Source organism: Eretmochelys imbricata, chromosome 9 (assembly GCF_965152235.1).
Source record: "Eretmochelys imbricata isolate rEreImb1 chromosome 9, rEreImb1.hap1, whole genome shotgun sequence".
Classification (NCBI taxonomy): Eukaryota; Metazoa; Chordata; order Testudines; family Cheloniidae; genus Eretmochelys; species Eretmochelys imbricata.
In genome coordinates this window covers 74,631,106-74,655,439 of record NC_135580.1, presented here as the reverse complement: position 1 = coordinate 74,655,439, position 24,334 = coordinate 74,631,106, and the positions used below count along the sequence as shown (strand labels likewise).

The following is a 24,334-nucleotide window of genomic DNA, read 5'->3' as shown; positions in this document are numbered from 1 at the left end:
CTACAACATGCCTCTCCCTTTTCCCAACACAGTGCTTTAATAAGGCCCTGGTTGCATACAAAGTTTCCATTGACTTAAAAGGGGAGGAATTGGGGACACAAGAATGTAGTATCTGGTTTTAAACATCTGGTTGTACTGATTTTTACAGGTTAGTAATGATTAAAAATATAGAAACTGAGAACTTTATGTAGGAAAATGAATTCGTTAACCTTTATTTCATTTCTCCAGATTCCCAAACCTGATCGACTTAGAAAAATATCCTTGAGTCTAGTAGACAAATTTACCAAAGGTAAATAGCCCTTTACTCTGACCAATTGGGTCAATATAGATACATTTTTTTTATAACCATTGACTCAATTTCTTAAAGGTTTTGCCAAACTATATATGATAAACTAATGAAAAGTTATTACTACTTAAACTAACAAAGCGTGCATATGAGGATAGATTCAAAAGCTTTAAAGGACAAAAAAGATTAGGGAAGAAACCCTTGATGCAGATATACAGGATAAATAAATTAAAACAACTTTAAGCAAAAAAGATTAATTTAACTATCAAATAACCACATAAAATTGGTCACAGTTTACTTAAATGTGAACCAAAGATGAGCCAAAGCAAGTTCTATAAACTATCTGTAGTTAAGTTAGAATATTCTATGGCACAAATTTTCACAAAAAAGTTAAGGCAGAGACCAACATTTATATAAAAATAGCTGGGCAGGTTTCTAAAGAAGGAAATAACCATTTTTCATTATGAGTTTTGTTAACATAAGATTATAAATACCCTTATATATACAGACAAGATCAATAAAAGTGGATGGAATATTTCACTTGGCATCCATCTTTCAAATAAACCAAGATCATATATCCTGGATCTTAATAGAGGTACTCAAGTTCAAGATTGGTAAATCTTTTTGCTACACATACTGATACATACAATAAAAATGCAATATAAATATTGATTTTCACAGAGAAATTCAGTATTATACTAAATTTACAAAACTTGCCAAATTGGCTCAAAAGGACATCATATTAAGTTAAAGAGAATGAGTTACCTTAACACTTTGTAGGCAAATTAAAATAGCATACCAGCTTATATAGTAACACTTAAACTTTCAGTGAAGTCACCTTTTTCAAACTTTAGTGAAACTAAAGTGGACTCTGTCTTGGTTGAAGATTGTTTAAACTCTTCATGAGTTCAGCACAGTTTGTGTGCTGAGATTACTTAGGTGTAGTATTATACTGGGCTTTTCAAGATAGTTTTAAGCCTAAACCTAGCAGCATTATTCTGAATTATGAAAGATTAACTATAATCAATATTTATATGGATGAGTTCAATTTAATCCAAAAGTATGTCTTGAATATGAGAAACAACAAAAATGAGGTGGTAGTTACCTGTTACAACTGATATTTACTTTACAAGTATTGCATTTGGAATTTCCTCAAGTGAAAATGCCTTTGATGGTGCTAATGTGAGTGAATCATATTTAACTTAGTGTTTTATATCTATATGTGTGTACACACACACAAAACACACACAAATGATGTATGTAATAAACTTAGTAAATTGTATTTAATTTCTATGAGAGCACAGTTTATCATAAGACACATTTTCAATGGAGTTTCCATAATTTTATACTTTTCATTTTATAATATTTAAGCACTTCCACCTTCCAAAAGCCAAATTTTCCACTTAAGAGATCCTTCGCATTCAATTTATATCCATGCTTTATTGAATTAAAACCCAAATATTTTTTAAAAAGTTTGTTAATTTTGTTGATTCAACTGACATGTTTATGGGCACCTGACTTTCTCCCCACACCTAACACCTTTTAATTTTTTTGTTTTAAAACAGTCTGCAAACTATTTCATGGGTTGTTGGGAAATTACAAGGGCACTTTTCTTTTTGATGTGAAACTTTTATAGGCAGTTTGGTCTGCACTTGGCCCCAAATCCTGATCCAGTTAAAATTGAGAGCTTTGCCACTGATTATTCTTAGACTAGGATTTGACCCTTTATTGCATGCAAATAAAAATACTCTCTTTCTGTGCAGACAAGTGTAGATGCAAACAAAAACTAAAGATAGATTAGTTTAATCCCATATAGTGATGTACCCATTAGATTTTAAATCTTACTCTTTTCAGTTTGTAGCTGAGATTCATCACTTGGCTGCTCTCCATCACAGAAATTAATTTGTTTTATGTTAGGAAATGTCACATTAGTCCTTTGGCACTGATTGAGCTCTCTAAGTGCAATATCTATTGCCTGCAATAGCTGCACCAAACACATAACAGCTATTTACTATCTTAACAGTATTTGAACCCAGAAGATGGTAACATTTCCACTGACCCTAACATATACATGCCATATTTTCTTCCCCATATTGTAGACTCAAAGGTCAGGGACCATCACGATCATCTAGTCTGACCTCCTGCACATCGCAGGCCACAGAACCTCACCCTCCCACTCCTGTAATAGACCCATAACCTCTGGCTGAGTTACTGAAGCCCTCAAATCATGATTTAAAGACTTCCAAGTTGCAGAGAATCCACCATTTACACGAGTTTAAACCTGAAAGTGACCCATGCCCCATGCTGCAGAAGAAGGCAAAAAAACCCCAAAGTCTCTGCCAATCTGACCCTGGGGAAAATTCCATCTGGATCCCAAATATGGCTATCTGTTAGACCCTGAGCACGTGGGGAAGACCCACCAGCCAGACACCTGGGAAAGAATTCTCTATTGTAATTCAGAGCCCTCCCCATATAGTGTCCCATCACCAGCCATTGGAGATATTTGCTGCTAGGAGTCATGTCATCATTCATTGCTTTCCTTTGTCAAAAGTTTGAGTAGCTTGGAAGAGAAAAAAAAAAAAAGGGAAAACTAAAGAAAAATATACAAAACTAAAAAGCATAAATCTTAAATGCAACACAAACACTTTACTAAAAATGAGTATAAAGCTGAAGGAAAATATGTCTATTGGAAGTTATTGCCCATTATAAAGTTAAAAAACAAAAAAAGTTCACATTTTTTGATGTGGTCTTAAGATGGTATGTTTCAGAGGTAGTATGTGTAAAATGTAACACAGGATTCTAAAGGACTTATTCAGTGATACAGTGAAAATGATTAACATTACCACAGAAATTACCAGAAAGCATTCACCTTAAAGGAACATTCTTTTAATATTTCTTGATTAGAGATTTGCTTTTTTGTTAAATCACTCTTTTTTTTGTATCTTGCATCCTCTAAGCAGAATGCTAGCCATTTTTGGTCACAGGGAAATAGGCTTTTAGATTTGAATAAAACTGTGGGTTCTGCTTTGGTGAAATGTGGTACAGTGCAATCTGCCAAAGGTTGTTCCAGTCTTCTGGTACAATTTAGTTTTTTGCCCATAGCTTTTCTGAGGCTGCAAAATTTGGTCAGCCAGTGTGGTAAAATATTAACTTGCTGGACAAATCAGATGCCAAAATGTGGCATTGATGCCTTCTGACGAGTAGTTAGTCAGAGATTTTGTTCCAGCCATTTTCTGACTTTGATCAGAAATCTGATAACTGATTAACTCATGCAGTCTTGGATTTTTAGACAAAGAAAGCAGAACCTCATATTAAAGTTGAAAGAATGCTTCAAAGATAAAGATACACTGTTCTATAAATAAGCCAGCCTACTGTATAACTGGTTGTTGCTGACAGGTCTGGGTAGTGGAACTGGAGGTAGTAAAGTACAGTACAGTAAATTAAGCTTTTGGTTGTAATGTTATCAGTAAACTAAATTTTGATTTTTCAGATGCTCTGCTTAATTTTCCATTCATGTGCATTAATTATTTTCTTTCCTCATGCCATCAGAATCCTGAGAGTGAGAATCTGCTATGGTTAAGTGCCAATGAGAAAAGCAGCACTACCCAACTAGTTTTTAAAGGGTTAATGCTTACTAATATGGTAACAATAGTACAGTTCTGCTATTAGATAGGTGACCACTGTGCAGCAGTAAGATTTTCAACACACATATTCCTGCCATATAATTCTGATTGTATAACTGCATTGTTATTTGACACCCATACTCTCTCTTCATTTGGTGGGTAGAGGTGATTAACTGCTTCCTAATTTAAGCTGGCATGTTACATTTTTGGTTTATCTCCTTATTTTGCTCCCCACTTTGTCTCTGAGGAGCTGCAAAGCTCTTTTTTTCTTATCATTTTTAGTACTGACTTCGGTCACACAAAAGGTACTTTAATATTAAAGTCCAATGCTACTCTCAAAAGTGACTACTTAAGAAAAGGAACACCTTCTTAATAGATCAATTCTCCATGTGTATTTAAAGCCTTACCTGCTTAATTTACTGACTAGAAATATTCATTACTACTCACTCCTGTTAGCACTGTAGGCAATACAGGAAACATTTTCAGGAAATGAAGACAAGCATCTCTCAAGGGTACAACTTTCCCTAGGTATAGCAAGTTGACTAGCATGAGACATACTTTCATTTCTCCCTACAGGTAGATAGCGCCTTATTGCTGGTTTAAAATGCATGTCTGTTATCAATTGCCTTTTTTCATGTTAGGCTTTTTCCAAGTAGGATACAGTAACTCCCCACTTAACATCCTCCCGCTTAACATTGTTTTGAATTTACATCCCTTCTCCATTACAGAACATGCTTGTTTAAAGTTGTGCAATGCTCCGCTATAACGTCGTTTGGCCGCCTGCTTTGTCCACGGCTGGCAGCCCACCTATCAGCACCCCCACGCACCCTCCCAGCGCCTCCCACCTGCTGGCGGACCCCGCGGATCAGTGCCTTCCCTCTGTTCCCCCCGCCTCCTAGCCACAGCAATCAGCTGGTTTGCGGTGCTCAGGAGGCAGGAGAAAGGACGCAACGCGCAGGCTCCCTCTCCCTCCCCTGCCTCCTCAACGCCGCAAACCAGCTGATTGCTGTGGGCAGGAGGCAGAGGAGGCTGCGCGCCAAGTTCTCCCTCCATCCCCCTCCCCCCTGCCTCCTGAACGCTGCAAACCAGCTGATTGCCGTGGGCAGGAGAGGGAGAAGCGAGGACACAACGCACGGAGTAAAGGGGAAGGAGAAGAGGTGGGTTAAGGGTGGGGGTTTGGGGGAAGGGATGGAGTGGGCGGGCCGAGGGTTGAGCCCCCCGTCCCTGGCAAAGTCAGTGCCTATGCTTGCAAGAGGAGCAGGGGGACAATCTACCCTCTTCCATTCTCTGACTCCACCACCTCAACCAAGTTTCATACTCAGCAATGATGACTGTAGTATTAAATTGCTTGTTTAAAATTGTTTAAAATGTATATAATGCCTTTTGTCTGGCAAAAAAAAAATCCCTGAAACCTAACCCCGCCCCTATTTAAATGAATTCTTACAGGGAAATTGGATTTGCTTAACATCATTTAGCTTAAAGTTGCATTTTTCAGGAACATGACTACAATGTTAAGTGAGGAATTACTGTATACTCTTCTATAATCCACGTTGCAAAAGATGTGTCAGGAATAAACAATGTCTCTAAAGTCATCCCTCACTGACAAAGCAGGAAGTTGATGGAAGGTTCTTCAACTCATGGCACTCTTGCTGTATCTGTTGTTTAACTTTATGATCCAAAGAAGTGAAATGGCTGCTTTTTAATACTTCCTCTGTGGTACCATAGTACCAGCTATGATTATTTCTCCCATTTTTTATGGAAAAATAAATCCTCCTTGCAATCTATAGTGCAGTGGAAGATGAATTAGCATCTGCCTCTGAACAAAGGAAATAACTGTAAACCAAAATCCTAAAAATGTCCAAGATCAACAGAGCCATCATTGCTTTCTGTCAGCTGGAGAATACCTAGAATTCATTCAGGAGACGAACATCAAGGTGTTCTCTTCTGGGCATTAGACACAGATCAGCTAGCTATCATGACAAATTTAGCTGGAAGTATGGATGGACAATATGACGTCTTAGGACCAAATTCTGCCCTATCTTCCATGGTCACAATTCTCTATTATTTAAGTGAATAGAAGATGCACCCATTGAGGTCGGGACTGAATTTGGCCAAGACTATAGCCCTGTGTTTGATCACAGAACTGGAGAAGCACCTTCCAACCTCACCCTCCACAAACATTTAATATGAAAAGTGTGTGCACCTTCCTAGACAAGCACTGCTCCCCAACCAGATGCCAAAACAAGAGAAAGGGTGCAGCAAATAAAGAACTGGACAGAGACATAGGGGGACTTGCTGATGTCATGCTTACTAATCTGAACCTGTGAATTTAATTATTATATCTAGCCGTCTTTCTGGAGAACAGAACATCAGATCATGAAGCCTTGAGATATGTGTGGTGACAGAGCATGGCTGGAATGCAATATTCAGAAATGGCCACTCATGACTTTCAGAGATAATTGTTCTTCCGAGTTTTTACCATACCGTGCAGTAAAAGAGCAAATCTGCTGTTCTGCAGCCTCTGTCCTGTAAATATATATTTCCTCAATATTTTTAACTAGCACTGGTAATAACTCACCATTAAGAGTTTTGTTTTTCGTGCTGCAGGTATTATGGATGAAGGTTATTTTGAGGAGAAGCATGGAGGTACTCATACAACTGTATAGTACTGCTCTCTAGAGCATCTTATTACATAGGAACATACTTCATATTCAATATTTCTTCTTGATCATCCTACATTGCTGCTGATTGTTTCTGGACGTGAAAGCATGACTATTTTATTATAAATGTTCTGTTATCCTATATTGCAGAAAGAGTCAAAGCATATTTTGCTCAAAGGAATACACTGAGTACAGACTCCAGCCAAGGAGTGTGGAGCCTAGGATTTTAGATGTATATCATGAACCAGGATTCTAGTTTACTGAATTCTGTTTTTGGCACAGTTCATCCAATTTGAACTTGCTGATTTAGTTTGATGTTGTGTCAGGAAAAAAGCAGGTCAGAACAATAAAAAATTACTAATGGCAGTGATAAAATTCTACTTGGCTACTAGTGTAAAAGATAAGGAATACTTGTGGCACCTTAGAGACTAACAAATTTATTTGAGCATAAGCTTTCGTGAGCTATAGCTCACTGTATTGGACGCATGCAGTGTTTTCCACTGCATGCATTCGATGAAGTGAGCTGTAGCTCACGAAAGCTTATGCTCAAATAAATTTGTTAGTCTCTAAGGTGCCACAAGTACTCCTTTTCTTTTTGCGGATACAGACTAACACGGCTGCTACTCTGAAACCTAGTGTAAAAGGTGAAATTGCAAAAAGATTCATAGACCACAAAATTAAGAATTAGCTTTAAGAAGATGCTGCCTTTTGTCATAACATGTCAAAGAGAAGTAACAGGGAATTAAGGTCCAAGTTTTGGAGCATGAGGGCCAGACACCACATTTTAAATTTTTTCAGTAAAGCTTCCTGAAAACATGAGGGTTTATTGTCAGTTGCTGGATCTTCCTATCTAGAGAAAGTACAGTTAATAACTCAGAGCAGAAAACCTATCATAAATCACACCTATTGTCTTAGGGTGTATAGTAATGTAAATTAAATGTATAATATATTTAAATACAGTACAGTGATTGTTTCTCACAGTACTGGGTTGAAATGACTGTCAGATTTAGGGCTGGAAGGAAGTTAATACATTAACACCATATTTATGATAGAATACATTTGTCCCTCAGAAAAAGTTCTGACGGCAGTTTGTTGAACACCTAGGAACAGGAATTCAGTTTAAGAGAGAAGATGGACAGAGGGTGCAAGCTCTGCATTGATTTTCCTTTTTGGACATTTAAGACTGTTTTCATTTAGAAAGACCAGATTGTTCAACCCTTACTCCCATTATACAGTAAATAGTCTCATTAATTTCAGTGGGACTACTACAGAATAAGGTACCATTCAGCGTAAGGGTGAAAGAATCTAGCTCTCAAGCTGGTGTGACCTAAGGTTTTAGTGAGGCCAGTTTGTAAAGATTCAGACTAGAAATTACCAAGTTCTAGCTGTATGCCGCAGTACTGTTTACCATACTGAACTTATTTGAATGTGTCAGGGTGAATGTATTTATTCAAATGAGATGTGAGATTTAGTATGAATGAGCGCTGAGAAAGGATAAGTTAGCAGAGAGTGGCTAAAGTTATCAGGCACACAGTTTAGAAACTTCAGCTAAATTTATTCTTTGTCAGCACCTGGAGTCTGCTGGCGGAATGACACAATGTATTAAATTGGGCTAATTAGTCAATGAATCACGCTGAGGAAATTTGTGGGGCCCAGATTCCAACACTAAAACAGCTTCGGAGGGAGACAGGATGAAAACTGTCCTTGGCTGACAGCACTGTTGCAATGAAATAGAGTATAGTTTGTAGAAAATCCATGTAGCTGATTCTTGAATCTTCATGAACCAGAGCCTTTACTGTTCAGGTTTTATAAAATGAAGTGAAATAAAAACATCACTATGACTGTAGAACTCTAAATATTGGTGTAACATTATCTAATCCCATCACTATAGTAAGAATACCAGAAACAGTTGCCTTCTCCAGCAATCAAGAGTTTCCAGTAAAAGCCTAATGGTTTACAACATTTAGGTCTGCTTCTGTACATTAGTAATTTATTGAAGCCAATTAAATTTATTCACTTCGTCTTCCAAGTGTTTTTCAGACATTTTTATGAGATAATGGGAGACTCAACAAGTTGCACTTATATACCAATATGCACCTTAGTTTAATCTTTTAATTCAGATTTTTTCAGGGGTCCAAGAACAACGCTGCCCATTTGCCCATAACAAGCTCATTTTTCCATCTGGATTCCCAATTTTCAGTCCACCTACCTGAGTTAGAAGGGGCAAGGGAAAAGGCAATGATCACAAACAGGACTGGTGAATATTACATGACAAGCAACGCTGAAATGTTACCTGGCTGTGTAACTGCAATTTATTTTCCATTCTTGGATCCCTGCTCAGAATAGATTTTGCTACAAAGCAAGAATTATTCTGGAAAATTATAAATGACCTTAATCAAGGCTGTGATGCTAAAAACTAAAACTTTTTCCATGTAGCTTTATCACTTGCCAAAAACAAAGTTCCATATTCCTTGTCACCACAAGTTGCAGTCATATCACATCACATTCAACCTTCAACAAGGTCTGCCTAGTTAACCCAGGTTTTTGTTGACTGAATGATATCAGGTAACAAAATGCAGTTATCTTGAAATGCACACCTGTTAGGCAGTCTAAGATTGTGTGTATATATATATATATTATTTTTCTCCAAAGATCACAAACTGTCTGAGGCATTTTTCTCTGATAAAGACGACAAGCTGAATGAGGTATCATCAGGCTCTGGAGATACATGATTGAAATCCATCTCTTCTAATTCAGGAGGTAAATCTGACAGCAGTGCCTATGTTTAAAAAAAAACAACTTTTTTTAAAATTAGTATTTGGACACGTTTTTCAAGTTTCATGTTAACTCATTAAGTACTTTGTACAGTAAAGGATCACTTTTTATGATTTTTTCACTGAAAATGGTGAAATTTCCAACACTAAAGGAGAAACAGAATGCTGTCCAAAAATGATGTAACCACTGTACTATTGCCAGATAACAAGCTTACTGCTGGCAAGCACAGAGGAAAACAGTGATATCTCAGCTATAAAATGAAAACATAATAAGTGATGGCAAATTACCATATTTCAAAATAGAAACTACTGTATCCTGAGATGCATACATAGGAGGCTATCCAAAGGTGAACCTCCCACCATCAGTAGTTGAAGAGGGAAATTCATAATTTAATCTTTTCTTCTTGGGACACAAGAAAAATGCCTTAATATACTGGTCAGTGACTCCTTTCTACTCCTACAATGTCTGTTCATCACAGTGATATAGTCTATATTGTAGTTCTTCCATTAACAGTAACACTTTTCTAGTTTGTATGGCATATATTTATTTTAGATTTTCTTTGTACCTTAGAGTGAATACATTCAAGGACAAACTAAAGAAGTTTAGCCACTACATTTTTTTTCCGAACAAAGACATTTTTAGGATGATTATATTTTACAATACATATGCAGACTTGCTAATTGTTTCAGTTACAATAAATGCTACAAACCATACCCTTTGCTCACAAAGAAAAAGAAAGAAACTACATATAGTGAAGGATTCCCAGAATGTTTTCATGAAATTAGATCCTGTTCTGTGGTTTATATGATGTAACAAATGAATAGCTTGGCTCTGTACTATTGATTTATAGGTGTGTCAGAAGCAGAAACTATAATTTTTTAAGAAATACTGACAGTTGGCTTATATAAGATAAATGTCTGGACTTACTGTTTAAATTTGGAGTACTTATTTTTATTGTCAATATTTATATTAAGATAGCACCAGTTGGGATTGGGGCCCCATTGTGCTGGGGTCTATACAAACACAGATGAGACAATCCCTGCCTTGGAGGGCTTACAGTCTAAAGATTTGCACAGACAGGTATTTTCTTGGGGCCTTGATAGTTCCAGATCTGAAAGGAACTGTACTGAATTGCATTGACTTCAAAAGCAGATTGATGTCCAATGTTATTTCTAGTATTATAGTATGTTAAAAATTCATTTGAAAAATGTGATTATTTTAATGCACAATTACCTCAAGATTTAAATTTTTCAAGTATGACAATGAATTACTATATTATAATAACTATATAAAAAAGGGAATATATAAGACCATCTCTACGGATCTGATCCTACATCATGTGAGTAAGGGACATGGGACTGGGCCATATGTACAACATCATTAGTAGTTTGCTGTAATTGATGTTTCAGTTTCATAGTTTGAGACACCTCCAAGACTCCAAATTAAGCTTTATTGTACATTGTCAGCTGTGCTCATTCCTTAAATTAAATACTGTAATAAACAAGGAGCATTATTACTTTAAAAGAAATTATTAGAATGTATAAATTTAGCTTCAAAATGTTGCACTATTTAACATCAAAAGCTATGTAACAAAAAGAGATATTGGAGATTTGATATTTTTTGTACAGCAGTATTCATTTACTGTTTGTGGATGATCCCCACAACTTACAGTTTGTGACTGGAAAGCTGAACAAACCTACACACACCCCTGAATCAGTATTCAGCCTGTACACATAAACCCTGATCCAACAATGTACCAAAGCATGTGCTTAAAGTGAAGTAATATATTAAAATGTTTTGCTAGATTGGGGCCACAGTTCCACCTAACAAACTGAGGAGGAAAATGGTAATGTTTTTATGAATGACTAGAAGAAACTCTACTATCTTATTGGTATCATATTATGCGTTACCACAGAATACCAGATCCTCAGCAGGTATACGTCTACACTGACATCCCTGGAGACTACACTACATCAGCTGAAGATCTGGCCTTCCGAAAGCCACTTGACACGGTACAAAAATACTGATCCCTCAGAGCAAACTAAGACTAAAGAGCGTAGTTAAGACACTGGCAGAAATTGAGGAGATCTGGTTTTAATTCCCAGTTCTGCCACAGACTTCTTATGTAACCTTGGGTAAGTCGCTTTTTGGTCTGGGCCTCAGTTCCCTCTCTGGAAAATGAAGATAATACTTTCGCTCTCTTATCCTTTGCCTGTATTGTCTGTCTAGACTGCAGAATGTCAGGGGCAGGAACAGTCTTACTGTGGGGATGTCTACACTGCAATTAAACATCTGAGGCTGGCTCGTGTCAACTGGCTTGGGATGTGAGGCTGTAAAATTGCAGTGTAGACATCTGGGCTCAGATTAGAGCCCAGGCTGCGGCACCCACCCCTCACAGAGTCCCATGAGTATTTAATTGCAGTGTAGACATACCCTATGTGTCCATACAGTGTTGATCACCATAGGGCCCCAATCTAAGTTGGGGCCTGTAAACACTACCATAATATAAGTAAGTACAAAAATGACAAAAGAAAAAATGTCTGACATAGTTTCTGCCTACTTCTTAGACTTACCTGCTGCTGTTCTTTATCATCTGATTTAATAGCAAGTATCAAGCTCCTAGTGAATGTCTGTAGTTCAAAATATTTCTGTTTGTGATTCTCCAGTTCATTTTCAATGAACCTAACTTCTTCATTCTGAGGGGAAAAAATAGATATAATTCTCCAAATAAATAATTAGTATTGGATAAAATTATGATATTAAATGTACCTATATTCAAATAAAAAGGAATAATAATGAGTTTCTTATTGTTATGATAAAAGTAAAATAGGGTAAAACCAAATAATTCTAGAGAATAAAGATTTCCTGTGAAAGTATCATCATGGAAAAATTCCTCACTGTCTGATTTTATTACTTTGGTTTGATAATTAGGCATTAAGACAGAACAAGGCATGTTTTATAAGGCTTTAGAAATTAACACAATTGGGGCATTCTAACTGGCTGTGAGTGATGTCATACTAGGCTTATAATGCCCAGTAAATGCATAGGCCAAACCATTTCTTCTGATCCTATATAAACTCTATTTATTTATTTGACATATACAATCAATGATGTTCAAGGCACGAAGACCTCCAGAAAGCTGAGTCATTTTGCATATTAACTCCATGCACAATAGCAATCACACTACAGACAAAGCATTTCAGGGGAATTACTGTACACCTCTAGAGCACTTTTAATAAGCACTGTCTTTTGGCCCCAGAGAGGAGAATCTCCTCTATCACCTTAAAGGAAATTTCTACCTCTCTCCCTCGCAAAGTTAGTCTTGAAAATGTAAACCAATTGTGAGACACAGACAGCAGCTAGGCTCCTCTACTGCCGCAGGAAGCTTGAAATGGGAAGAATTGAGGGAAAAATCCCTAAAATTCCCTAATTCCATGGCACCCAGAAAAACACGTGTTATGTGGAGTCAGCTAAGTTTGTACACCAAAGGATCACCTCAATAACCTTCCTCAAAATCCAAAAGCCAGCCATGTAAATAGTGATGCATTCACAGTAAACTGTTTTGTTTGGAGAATGGGAAGATAGTTTTTTCAAAGGCTCACCCAAAATACTAACGCTTGTCTGCTTAACTTTCTGAGGTTGGGACTGAGCCAGACACTGCTCATTCAGACAGCTACTGAGCCACAAGTTGGATGCACTATTGCTGCTCCTGGCACCAATCCACCAGCTGCTCCAATAGAGTACAAGGAGAAGAGCTGGGATCAAGCTGGTGCTACACAGAGTGGAGGTCTTGAAGCCTGCCTCTTTTCCACCACTGTTTGCCTGCCTATAGTTTGCAGATAGTATCATCTTAGATGTGATCACAGGATATTAGAGAGACAGTGTGGGTGAGGTAATACCTTTTATTAGTCCAATCACAGATATTACTTCATCCACCTTGTCTCTCATTGTTTACAGAGACAGTATTAGAGGGGAGTCTATAAACTGTTTTCCCCTACCAACCCTGACTCCTACCCAAGAAAACCCTCTTCTTTATCTGCTCCTGCACTAATTAGGAGACACCAACCCACCTAATTCAAAAGCCAAAGCCAAAAGCCAAAGAGTAGTCATCCCTAACCAATAACCTAGCCCATCATTGGAGGGGACCTGCCAAACCACTCCACAGCCAATTTATTGCCACCAATGCCGATAAAGGAATGAATCTTTACACATTTAACTCCCCTTTCCATGGTTGAGTTCATGGTTGGTTGAGTTCAGGATCCTGACACAGGGAAGAAAGGTAAGCAGCAGGATACAGACTCTGGACTTCAGGAAAGCAGACTTCGACTCCCTCAGGGAACGGATGGGTAGGATCCCCTGGGGGACTAACATGAAGGGGAAAGGAGTCCAGGAGAGCTGTCTGTATTTCAAGGAATCCCTGTTGAGGTTACAGGGACAAACCATCCCGATGTGTCGAAAGAATAGTAAATATGGCAGGCGACCAGCTTGGCTTAACGGTGAAATCCTAGCGGATCTTAAACATAAAAAAGAAGCTTACAAGAAGTGGAAGGTTGGACATATGACCAGGGAAGAGTATAAAAATATTGCTCGGGCATGTAGGAATGAAATCAGGAGGGCCAAATCGCACCTGGAGCTGCAGCTAGCGAGAGATGTCAAGAGTAACAAGAAGGGTTTCTTCAGGTATGTTGGCAACAAGAAGAAAGCCAAGGAAAGTGTGGGCCCCTTACTGAATGAGGGAGGCAACCTACTGACAGAGGATGTGGAAAAAGCTAATGTACTCAATGCTTTTTTTGCCTCTGTCTTCACTAACAAGGTCAGCTCCCAGACTGCTGCACTGGGCATCACAACAAGGGGAATAGATGGCCAGCCCTCTGTGGAGAAAGAGGTGGTTAGGGACTATTTAGAAAAGCTGGACATGCACAAGTCCATGGGGCCGGACGAGTTGCATCCGAGAGTGCTAAAGGAATTGGCGGCTGTGATTGCATAGCCATTGGCCATTATCTTTGAAAACTCGTGGCGAACGGGGGAAGTCCCGGATGACTAGAAAAAGGCTAATGTAGTGCCAGTCTTTAAAAAAGGGAAGGAGGAGGATCCTGGGAACTACAGGCCAGTCAGCCTCACCTCAGTCGCCGGAAAAATCATGTAGCAGGTCCTCAAAGAATCAATCCTGAAGCACTTACATGAGAGGAAAGTGATCAGGAACAGTCAGCATGGATTTACCAAGGGAAGGTCATGCCTGACTAATCTAATTGCCTTCTATGATGAGATTACTGGTTCTGTGGATGAAGGGAAAGCAGTGGATGTATTGTTTCTTGACTTTAGCAAAGCTTTTGACACGGTCTCCCACAGTATTCTTGTCAGCAAGTTAAAGAAGTATGGGCTGGATGAATGCACTATAAGGTGGGTAGAAAGTTGGCTAGATTGTTGGGCTCAACGGGTAGTGATCAATGGCTCCATGTCTAGTTGGCAGCCGGTGTCAAGTGGAGTGCCCCAGGGGTCGGTCCTGGGGCCAGTTTTGTTCAATATCTTCATAAATGATCTGGAGGATGGTGTGGATTGCACTCTCAGCAAATTTGCGGATGATACTAAACTGGGAGGAGTGGTAGATATGCTGGAGGGCAGGGATAGGATACAGAGGGACCTAGACAAATTGGAGGATTGGGCCGAAAGAAATCTGATGAGGTTCAATAAGGATAAGTGCAGGGTCCTGCACTTAGGACGGAAGAACCCAATGCACAGCTACAGACTAGGGACCGAATGGCTAGGCAGCAGTTCTGCAGAAAAGGATATAGGGGTGACAGTGGACGAGAAGCTGGATATGAGTCAGCAGTGTGCCCTTGTTGCCAAGAAGGCCAATGCCATTTTGGGATGTATAAGTAGGGGCATAGCCAGCAGATCGAGGGACGTGATCGTCCCCCTCTATTCGACATTGGTGAGGCCTCATCTGGAGTACTGTGTCCAGTTTTGGGCCCCACACTACAAGAAGGATGTGGATAAATTGGAGAGAGTCCAGCGAAGGGCAACAAAAATGATTAGGGGTCTGGAACACATGACTTATGAGGAGAGGCTGAGGGAACTGGGATTGTTTAGTCTGCAGAAGAGAAGAATGAGGGGGGATTTGATAGCTGCTTTCAACTACCTGAGAGGCGGTTCCAGAGAGGATGGTTCTAGACTATTCTCAGTGGTAGAAGAGGACAGGACAAGGAATAATGGTCTCAAGTTGCAGTGGGGGAGGTTTAGGTTGGATATTAGGAAAAACTTCTTCACTAGGTGGGTGGTGAAACACTGGAATGCGTTACCTAGGGAGGTGGTAGAATCTCCTTCTTTAGAAGTTTTTAAGGTCAGGCTTGTCAAAGCCCTGGCTGGGATGATTTAATTGGGGATTGGTCCTGCTTTGAGCAGGGGGTTGGACTAGATGACCTCCTGAGGTCCCTTCCAACCCTGATATTCTATGATTCTATGCCTCCAATAGCTATTCCCTGGATAACTGAAATCCAGCCTAGGAACGTAGTGGCTGGAAAGTCAGCATCTGATTGCTTAAAATAGCCTATGTGAAATGAGCTGGTGGTTTCAAATTCCCAGTTTCCACTATCCATAGCACCTCAGATACTACAGTGACATGCACACTATAAATACCCAAATAGAAAAGAAAAACCACCACAACTAACATCCTCATTGACAGGGCAAGCAAAACAGCAGTGTACTAGTGTCTCTCTCTCTCAAGATGGTCCCTTGATGTCAGATTTGTGGCATTCTGGTAAGGGAGTGTGGGGAAGCATTGACAGTGCCAACACAGTAGATGAACAAGAAGGCTTAAGCCAGGCATTTCTCAGCCATTCTATAAACAATGAACAACACATATTATTGGATTTACAAAGCACAAGTTTGATATCTAGATGACAAATCTCTTAAATCAAAAGTTCAGATTTAACTTCAGGTTCAGTAAGTACTTCAGCTAATTCCCACATAGGCCTTACTAGACTTACTGCACTGTATATATTCTAAGTTAATTTCTTGCATATAAAAATGTAATTTTCCCTAGGTATTTAATCCCTTTGCAAAGATCAGGTTATGTGAAGATTATATGTAATTAACTACCTGTGTTCTGTTTAGATTTTCAAGATTAAGAAAATGGTGTCTCTGCAAAAGGTGTCCAAATGATGGCGCTGAACACCAGTTTTCCACAAGATAACAACAGATACAAATATGCAGAAACTACATCACAGCCAGTGCAAGATTTCTCCCATATGTAGTCTTCAGCCTTCCTCACCACATGTGCCTCAGTTCTGTTCTGGAAGACTCAGTTTTAGGGATGAGAGGGTAATTTGGTATCCATGTTAATTTAGTGTTTTCTTTTTGCTGTGACTCCCAAGGGATTGTCAGCTTTTGGTAGAAGTTTTTGGCATATAGATTCATGTCTGCTAGAAACTGAACTGAGAACATCAAATTATTTTGCAACCATGTTTTTTTCTTCCTACATTTATTCATCCCTAGCTAAGAATTTCTGAATGCAAAGTTAATAATAATCCATGCATACACACAACGTGCTTTCACTGTTACACTGTTCATTAAGCTTCCGGGAGAAATACGTATAAAACTTCACAACATAGAGCACTTAGAAATAAAGAATTAATAATTAGCACCAGGAAGCTTGAATGCTGGTGCCATAAATAGTGATGTTACAAAGTAATTCTTTCAACAAACATTGGAGTTAACATGCCACTAAAATAAACATAGCAAAACATCATTTCAGTTAAGGATTCATTACACATTCTTCTCTAAAAAAATGTAAGCCTTCCTAAATTGAAGAGGTGTAGGTAAACTCTCACAAATCTTGGGAGATAGGCCAGTCCTTGCCTACAGACAGGCCCCCAACCTGAAGCAAATACTCGCTAGCAACCACATACCACACAACAGAACCACTAACCCAGGAACCTATCCTTGCAACAAAGCCCGTTGCCAACTGTGCCCACATATCTATTCAGAGGACACCATCATAGGGCCTAATCACATCAGCCACACTATCAGAGGCTCGTTCACCTGCACATCTACCAATGTGATATATGCCATCATGTGCCAGAAATGCCCCTCTGCCATGTACATTGGTCAAACTGGACAGTCTCTACGTAAAAGAATAAATGGACACAAATCAGATGTCAAGAATTATAACATTCATAAACCAGTCGGAGAACACTTCAGTCTCTCTGGTCACTCGATTTCTGATCTCAAAGTGACTATCCTTCAACAAAAAAACTTCGAAAACAGACTCCAACGAGAGACTGCTGAATTAGAATTAATTTGCAAATTGGATACAATTAACTTAGGCTTCAATAGAGACTGGGAATGGTTGATTCATTATAAAAAGTAACCTATTTCCCCTTGTTTACTCCTCCCCTCCCATTCCTCAGACATTCTTGTTAAACCCTGGATTTGTGCTGGAAATGGCCAACCTTGATTATCATACACATTGTAAGGAGAGTGATCACTTTAGATAAGCTATTACCAGCAGGAGAGTGGGATGGGGGGAGAGAAAACCTTTTGTAGTGATAAACACCCATTTTTTCATGGTCTGTGTATATAAAAACATCTTCTGTATTTTCCACGGTATGCATCCGATGAAGTGAGCTGTAGCTCACGAAAGCTTATGCTCAAATAAATTGGTTAGTCTCTAAGGTGCCACAAGTACTCCTTTTCTTTTTGCATACACTATATATTTCAACAACCAGGCATGATTATGTTTTTCTTATTGGATGGATAAAATGCAAATCAGAACTCAAAGTGGCTCTTTTTGATCTAATAATTTTTGAAGGCATATCCTAGTTGTTTGGCTCAAACTGTAAATTAATTTCAAAAAACATCTGTGAATGTATAAATGTGCATGTTTGCGGATTTAAGATGTGGAATTGTAGTTTGCTGCAGACACCAGAATTTGTAGCCATTTTGTACAATCCTCCTATGCATAATTTACGATGAACAAATGATAAAGTACAACTATTCTGACAGCAAGAAATTAAGGAAATTGTGTTAGCACGATTTTATTTTTCCTTTACATAATCAATATAAAAAGCCAAATTTCAAAATCATTTAAAATTAGGTCCACACATCTGTTCACATGATTATTTGGGCCTGCAATGATGCATATAAACCAATTCCTACAGAAACTTTCAGGTTTTGGTAGTGAGAAATTATTGCATGTGCAAATTTACAAATCTAGTTAAAAGGCATCTGAAAACTTTGCCAAAAGATTGTGCAAAAAAGTTCTGCAGAACAGGCATTAATTTATTTTATTGTATTATTTTAAAAACCTGTGAGACTTAATACTATGTTCTGGACATGAAAGTTTTGCACACAGATTTGTTACAGACTGGCTATCATTTCACATTAATAAAACCTGTCTTTCAGTTAAGATTAAGTGATAATCAATTTCCCATCTATGCCTAACAATCCGGGATGAATTTTCAGCAGACCCAACGTTGGTTGGTGTAGCTATTTTTGTATACAAACACATTTTCCATGAACAAAATGGACAGTTAAACATGCATTTGCCATTATGCAAGCCCTAATGTAATTGACAAACATTGTGAGCTGACTTTTACAGGCTTGCTGAAGAGTTGGTCCTAACAATACATTTAATATAGTAGCTTAAAGAAAATATTCCCTTTTGGTAGAAAAATCAGCTTCATGGGATTTGTTGCTGATGAAAGCTTGCAAGTCAGCAATTTACTCAGGGCTTTGGTCCAGTAAAAGCTAGCATGCATATTTATGCAGAGAACATGTGACCATGAAGACTAATAGTTTATGTCAAAACCTAATAAAAAAACAAACAAGATTCTGTAGGGCATGCTGTCACAACAAGCCATTCAATTCAGTGACAAGTGACATTAAGAAAAGGTCATTCGCCATCCATATTCATCCTGCATTGCCCTTACCCTGAACACACTGCCCAGAGGATTCATTTTTGTGCCCCTAAGGATATAGTCTATTTTACTTTTTAAAATATTTTATTCTTTTAGAAACAGGTTCCATTCTAATAAAAGCTGTATATTTCACAAACAACGAAGTTACAAATTTGTCAGTTTCACACAGAAAACACAAGGTATAAAATGAAGCCATGGCAACTCTTACGTGAGCTATAACAAACATGTAACCGTTACAATTTTGGCAGAAGATCCTGAATGTCAGGGTATCCAGCATTTTTTTCATGTTACTGTTTCAAAGACAACTCTATATAGTCATATTATAACTAGAATGGGCAGCAATGTTGTTATACTGTGGTCTACGTTATTAAAGCCATTGCTTTCTTGGACCTCCCTACTTTATTAGAGGACTCTAGCTGTTATGTTGCCTCCCAATGCTGGCAGTATTAGGCTATATATTTAAAATAAAACCCAAAAGAACAGACTCCTGGCACAAAGAATGTTTGTATTTGATGAAAACTGTAGCTCATAGGTTTATTTTGCTAGCTATTATATCCTACTAATCCGGCCAGCAGTATCAATTAATATGTTTCTTTTTCTGAAATTAATCCATTTTATTCTTATATTTTATCAGTATTAATTCCTTGGAAAATGTGTTGAGGCATGTGTTTCCTAATAATAAGTTTTGCTGAAATGCAAGAAGCCTACTGGCCTGTAAGATCCAGTAAGATCTGCTATATAACAAAAAAGTATGATCAGTTATAAATATGTCAGCATAAACGCTGGCAACCTTTGGCACAGATAAAAATGGTCCCTTAACTTTGGGAAACCAAAGGGAGGAACTATCCACATCACATCACAGGTTTATCTGGCTTCTACAACCAGTTGGTAACCGCAGGGTACACCACAACTTGGGAGGTCGTCAAGAGAGCCTAGGTTGCCAGTTTTGGAATGAGATAATCCTTATTAATATATTTAGAAAAAGTAAGTGTCATAATCCACGAACCTATAGAAGGGTACCCTTCTACGGAATTTCTTAGGGTACAGAAATAAGATTTGGGTATAATAGGTTGGGCCTGAGTTCTTAGTAGTTGAGTTCGGTTCTGCTAAGTTCAGCTCTTATAAGTTCTAAGCTCTATCTATCTACTATCACGCTATCAGCTCAGCTTGTGCAGTATAGTATAACTACTCAACATTCCTAACCATTGGGAAAGCCAGCACCATCACGTGATTGGGCATGCCAGGAGCGAGGCTGGTCCTTCACCTCCTATTACCAGGTCCTCAAAGAAGGGTGTGAGTATGTTAAGGTACTTATAATAGAAATGGTACCACCAGGAGTTTTGGAATTCTTTTACTGTTTTGCAGTTATAAGTTTCATTGCATTTCTTATTTTTATGTTAATTTCAATAAAGATTTTATCAATTTGGTATTGTCCTCAGTGCGTGTTCTTGCCAAGCACCCCAAGAATCCTCTCCCAATATAGACCTCTCTGAGTTCTTCAGCTCTGTAGTATGAATTGAATAAGAACCTATAAATCTTCTGGTCAGATGCGATCAGTGGCGAGCCGTAACAACTAACCCATCAAATTCAGGTCAACAAAATGCAGATTTCACTTAAAAAATTAAAGGAAAAAGATGGTATGTTTTAAATGCTAAATAAATTGCCTCGGTGTGAGATACCCAGTGGAAGCTGTAAGCTGCTAGAATCATAGTAATTTAGCTGCTATGAAGGACTGATGCTGCTGCTTCTTTCTGTGTTCCTTTCATTTTGCAGAAACAAAGATCCAATGGCTAAGAACCCACAAATAGATGACGGAGCTACTATCACAGTTTGAATGCTGGAACAGAGGTCTTCCTGTGGTTGGGGTGAATTCCACCCTTCCACATTCCTCCCTGCAAAAAACCTGTTTGAGCTTTCTGTGTAAAGGGAATGTCTCTCTCAGCATTGCAAGATCTCAATCACTTACCTTATAATCCAAAAGAGAGCTCATCTGATCCACTTCAGAATTACTAATCATATCACTTTCTTCATCATCTATAATTTCTATTTTCTGAAATAGAAGTGAAAGGTATTTCATTCAGAAAACTAAACTCTTGAATTTCTAGTTAAACTTGTATTGCTTGCCAGCCGATGAACATACATAGGATCTTCAGCCTTCTGAAGAGCCTCTACTGGTTCATCAGGGCTGACTCAGTTTTTTTTCCCCCAAATGGATCCCGATAACTATCTGAGATCCAACCATCAATCCTGAAGCGAATATTCCTTTGTTTGTCAGATTGGGAGAGGAGCAGGAAGGCTAAAATCCAGTTTATGATAGAAACTCAACTGTGACTTAACTATGGAGATCTCACACATCACTAATTCTAAGGTATTTAAATTTTACCATAAAAATTAACATATTTTTCCTAAATTCTATAGCCTACTGCCCTTTTGAAGGGTTAAAATCCATTGCTGATGTAATAACCTAGTATATGGATTTGTGTACAGGCCCAAAGTCCAGAGTTTGGTCAAGAGGTCAGAGGCCTAGCAATAGCTAAGAGAAAGCAGAATAACCAAAAATAGCCTTGCTTTTGCTAAGATATGCCTGGTCAGCAAAACACCAGATGTTGGGGGCAATAATTGTCTTATTCAAAGTTGCAAATAGAACAAAGAAGTTAGTTTCTTCTGTAGGGAAATTTTCTTCCCACACATCCAACCGTGAGTTTATGAAAGGTTCAAGCATGTCAGTATAAGATATGGTCTCCTCCCACCTTCCTTTCCCAGGGACCAATGCCTGCCCTAAAAACACAAATGAACAACTTGAAAGACAATCTTTATTGCCATATACTTTCACTGTTTCTTTGATTTTACCCCTAGATATGTATCTGTTGGACAATCAAAGGAGCTACTTCATTCCTATGGACCCCAAATCAGAATTCAACATACATATTTTATAGTAATACATTTATTAAAGTACTAATTAAATGTTAATTTGTTAACTTGAGACCATGGGCAGAGAAATGATGTAACCTTTGACCATTGGCTATTGTGCTATCATGTCTTGCTGCTAGACCTGTCCGAGGTTGTGGGACTGCCTACCCCGTCACTTTCCCCCGCCCATGGAAAATCCATATATTCCATTGTAATCAATTGATTGACAGTGTCTCTGAGCCTAATAAGGTGACACTCCATCAGTGCTGTACGTAATAAATTCCTGTGGTTGACCTCTACACGGTGTGGATTTATGTCCTTCACCTTTTTATCTCAGTGTTTATTTTTATAACCTTGAAAATGATTTAATTCAAACACTGTTCTATTAAACAGCAATAAAATTGGTTAAATTTATTATACCTTAGCCCACAGAGATTAAATACTGATTGAAATAGTAGAATAAAAGCCTGCCCTAACACCATTATCTTCCTCATTGATCCCACCACATCCAAAAGCCGAGAAATATAGATTCAGTAATTTCAGCTGTTTGCAGTTTATCTCTTTGATTTATTGGCAAGAATGCCAGCCTCCTATCACAAACTGATTTATATTCATTCCATCTGCTCAAAATCTAATTTAGATATGAATAAAAATAAAAACAACCTCATGGGCATTGTAAAAACCCATAAACGTGACACACTTTGTTCTGTCATAACACACTTTCAGAATCATTCTCACCTCACTGAGTTTTTTCTCAAAAATATAACACATTAGAAAATACCGCATAAGTGCTAAATACTGTCAAAATAAACATTTTTCAACATGAAATATGGTAGTAATACTGTATTGTGATTGAAAGAATTTATGATTAACACAGAATTTATGTTTAACACACTGGCCTTTTACATTCTTAATTAGATATATGTTTGAAAAGTGTAAACCTCCCAATTTTTCATAGAATTAGGTAAAAACACCCAGATAAAAATCTTATTACTTGACAGAATTAAAAATAAATTGATAGTAAAAGTATATGAACCAAATTCATCAACAGCAGAAGTAAGGCTACCTCAGTGTAGTCAATGGAGTTGTACCTAATTACTCAATGGTGAATTTGCCCCTATACTGTCATGCAGTACACTGGGCTTTCCAAGACACAAAATTATTAAACACATTATAGTGAGACATGTACCGAGGTCTCTGGGGCATCTGGTCTCTCAGGTTTACAGAATATCTTAGGGTAGCTATAATCAAATAAGGTATCCGTACTGGGAGGAGCTCCATATGGCACCTCTACAACCACACAGAAGTTCCTTCCTGGATCAGGGCCTAACCAATCAACCTGAATTTAAACTGTTTCAGGCCTAGCTAGTACACCAAAACTAAGCAGGACAAAACACTCTTTCAGTACTTCCACATGTCCCTGTACACAGAGCATAACTCTACTGAAGGGAGAGTGTTCCAGAGCTAAGTAGAGTAGAAGAATTACTCAGGACTTTGGAGATGAGAGAGACTAGAATGTAGTAATGCAGTTACACTAAGTAGCCTCCTAAAACACAAGATTTCTACTCATTATATTATATGGAAAATATTTTTAAATTTTTTGATTGAATATGCACAATTCTATCAATAACTGCTTATTTTTAGTATTAAAGTTATAAAACAGGGTTCTTTTTAACAGGACATGAAAAATCTTCACTAACTTAGACGTACTGCCTTTGGAAGACAGTTTATACAGTAATAATTAAGAAAGTCGAATTGGTAGGATATGAAAAAAGTGTACATACCACATTATCTGCAGATAATGTATTTTGGTCCTCTTCTTTGTGACCAATTTCTTCATTTTGAATAACTTCACTGGTTTCTTCTGCAGAAATAAATGAGCTATTATATCTTCCTTGGAATGTTAGCTTTAGTACCCTATGCCCTTTTTATGGAATTCCTTTAAGATATGTCTTCTATGACTTTTAAGCCAAAGTTTATTTGTAATTTAAAAAATTGCATATAATTAATGTTTGACACAAACATTTCAAAATCACATTTATACCAATCACTGCCTGAGAAGACAGACATTATTCCTGACATTATTACTCTCCTACAATATACACCAATTTCTCACTGCTTATAGCTTCAGGCTTGGGTTTTCAAAGGAGCTTAAGGGAGTCT

General features: G+C 38.0%; 1 protein-coding gene across 3 annotated transcripts in view; it reads right to left on the bottom strand.

Moving 5' to 3' along the window:
- Nucleotides 1-8,136: 8,136 nt before the first annotated feature.
- The window catches only part of HDX (highly divergent homeobox), an 83,369-nt gene continuing 67,171 nt past the window's right edge, over nt 8,137-24,334 (bottom strand). For all 3 annotated transcript variants that reach the window (XM_077827036.1, XM_077827038.1, XM_077827037.1), the window contains 4 exons: nt 23,956-24,035; nt 21,228-21,311; nt 11,918-12,040; nt 8,137-9,348 (listed from right to left, as the gene is read on the bottom strand). In XM_077827036.1, coding sequence (XP_077683162.1) covers nt 9,223-9,348; nt 11,918-12,040; nt 21,228-21,311; nt 23,956-24,035 — 413 coding nt within the window. In that variant the 3' untranslated portion in view covers nt 8,137-9,222. The remainder of the gene's footprint in view (nt 9,349-11,917; nt 12,041-21,227; nt 21,312-23,955; nt 24,036-24,334) is intronic.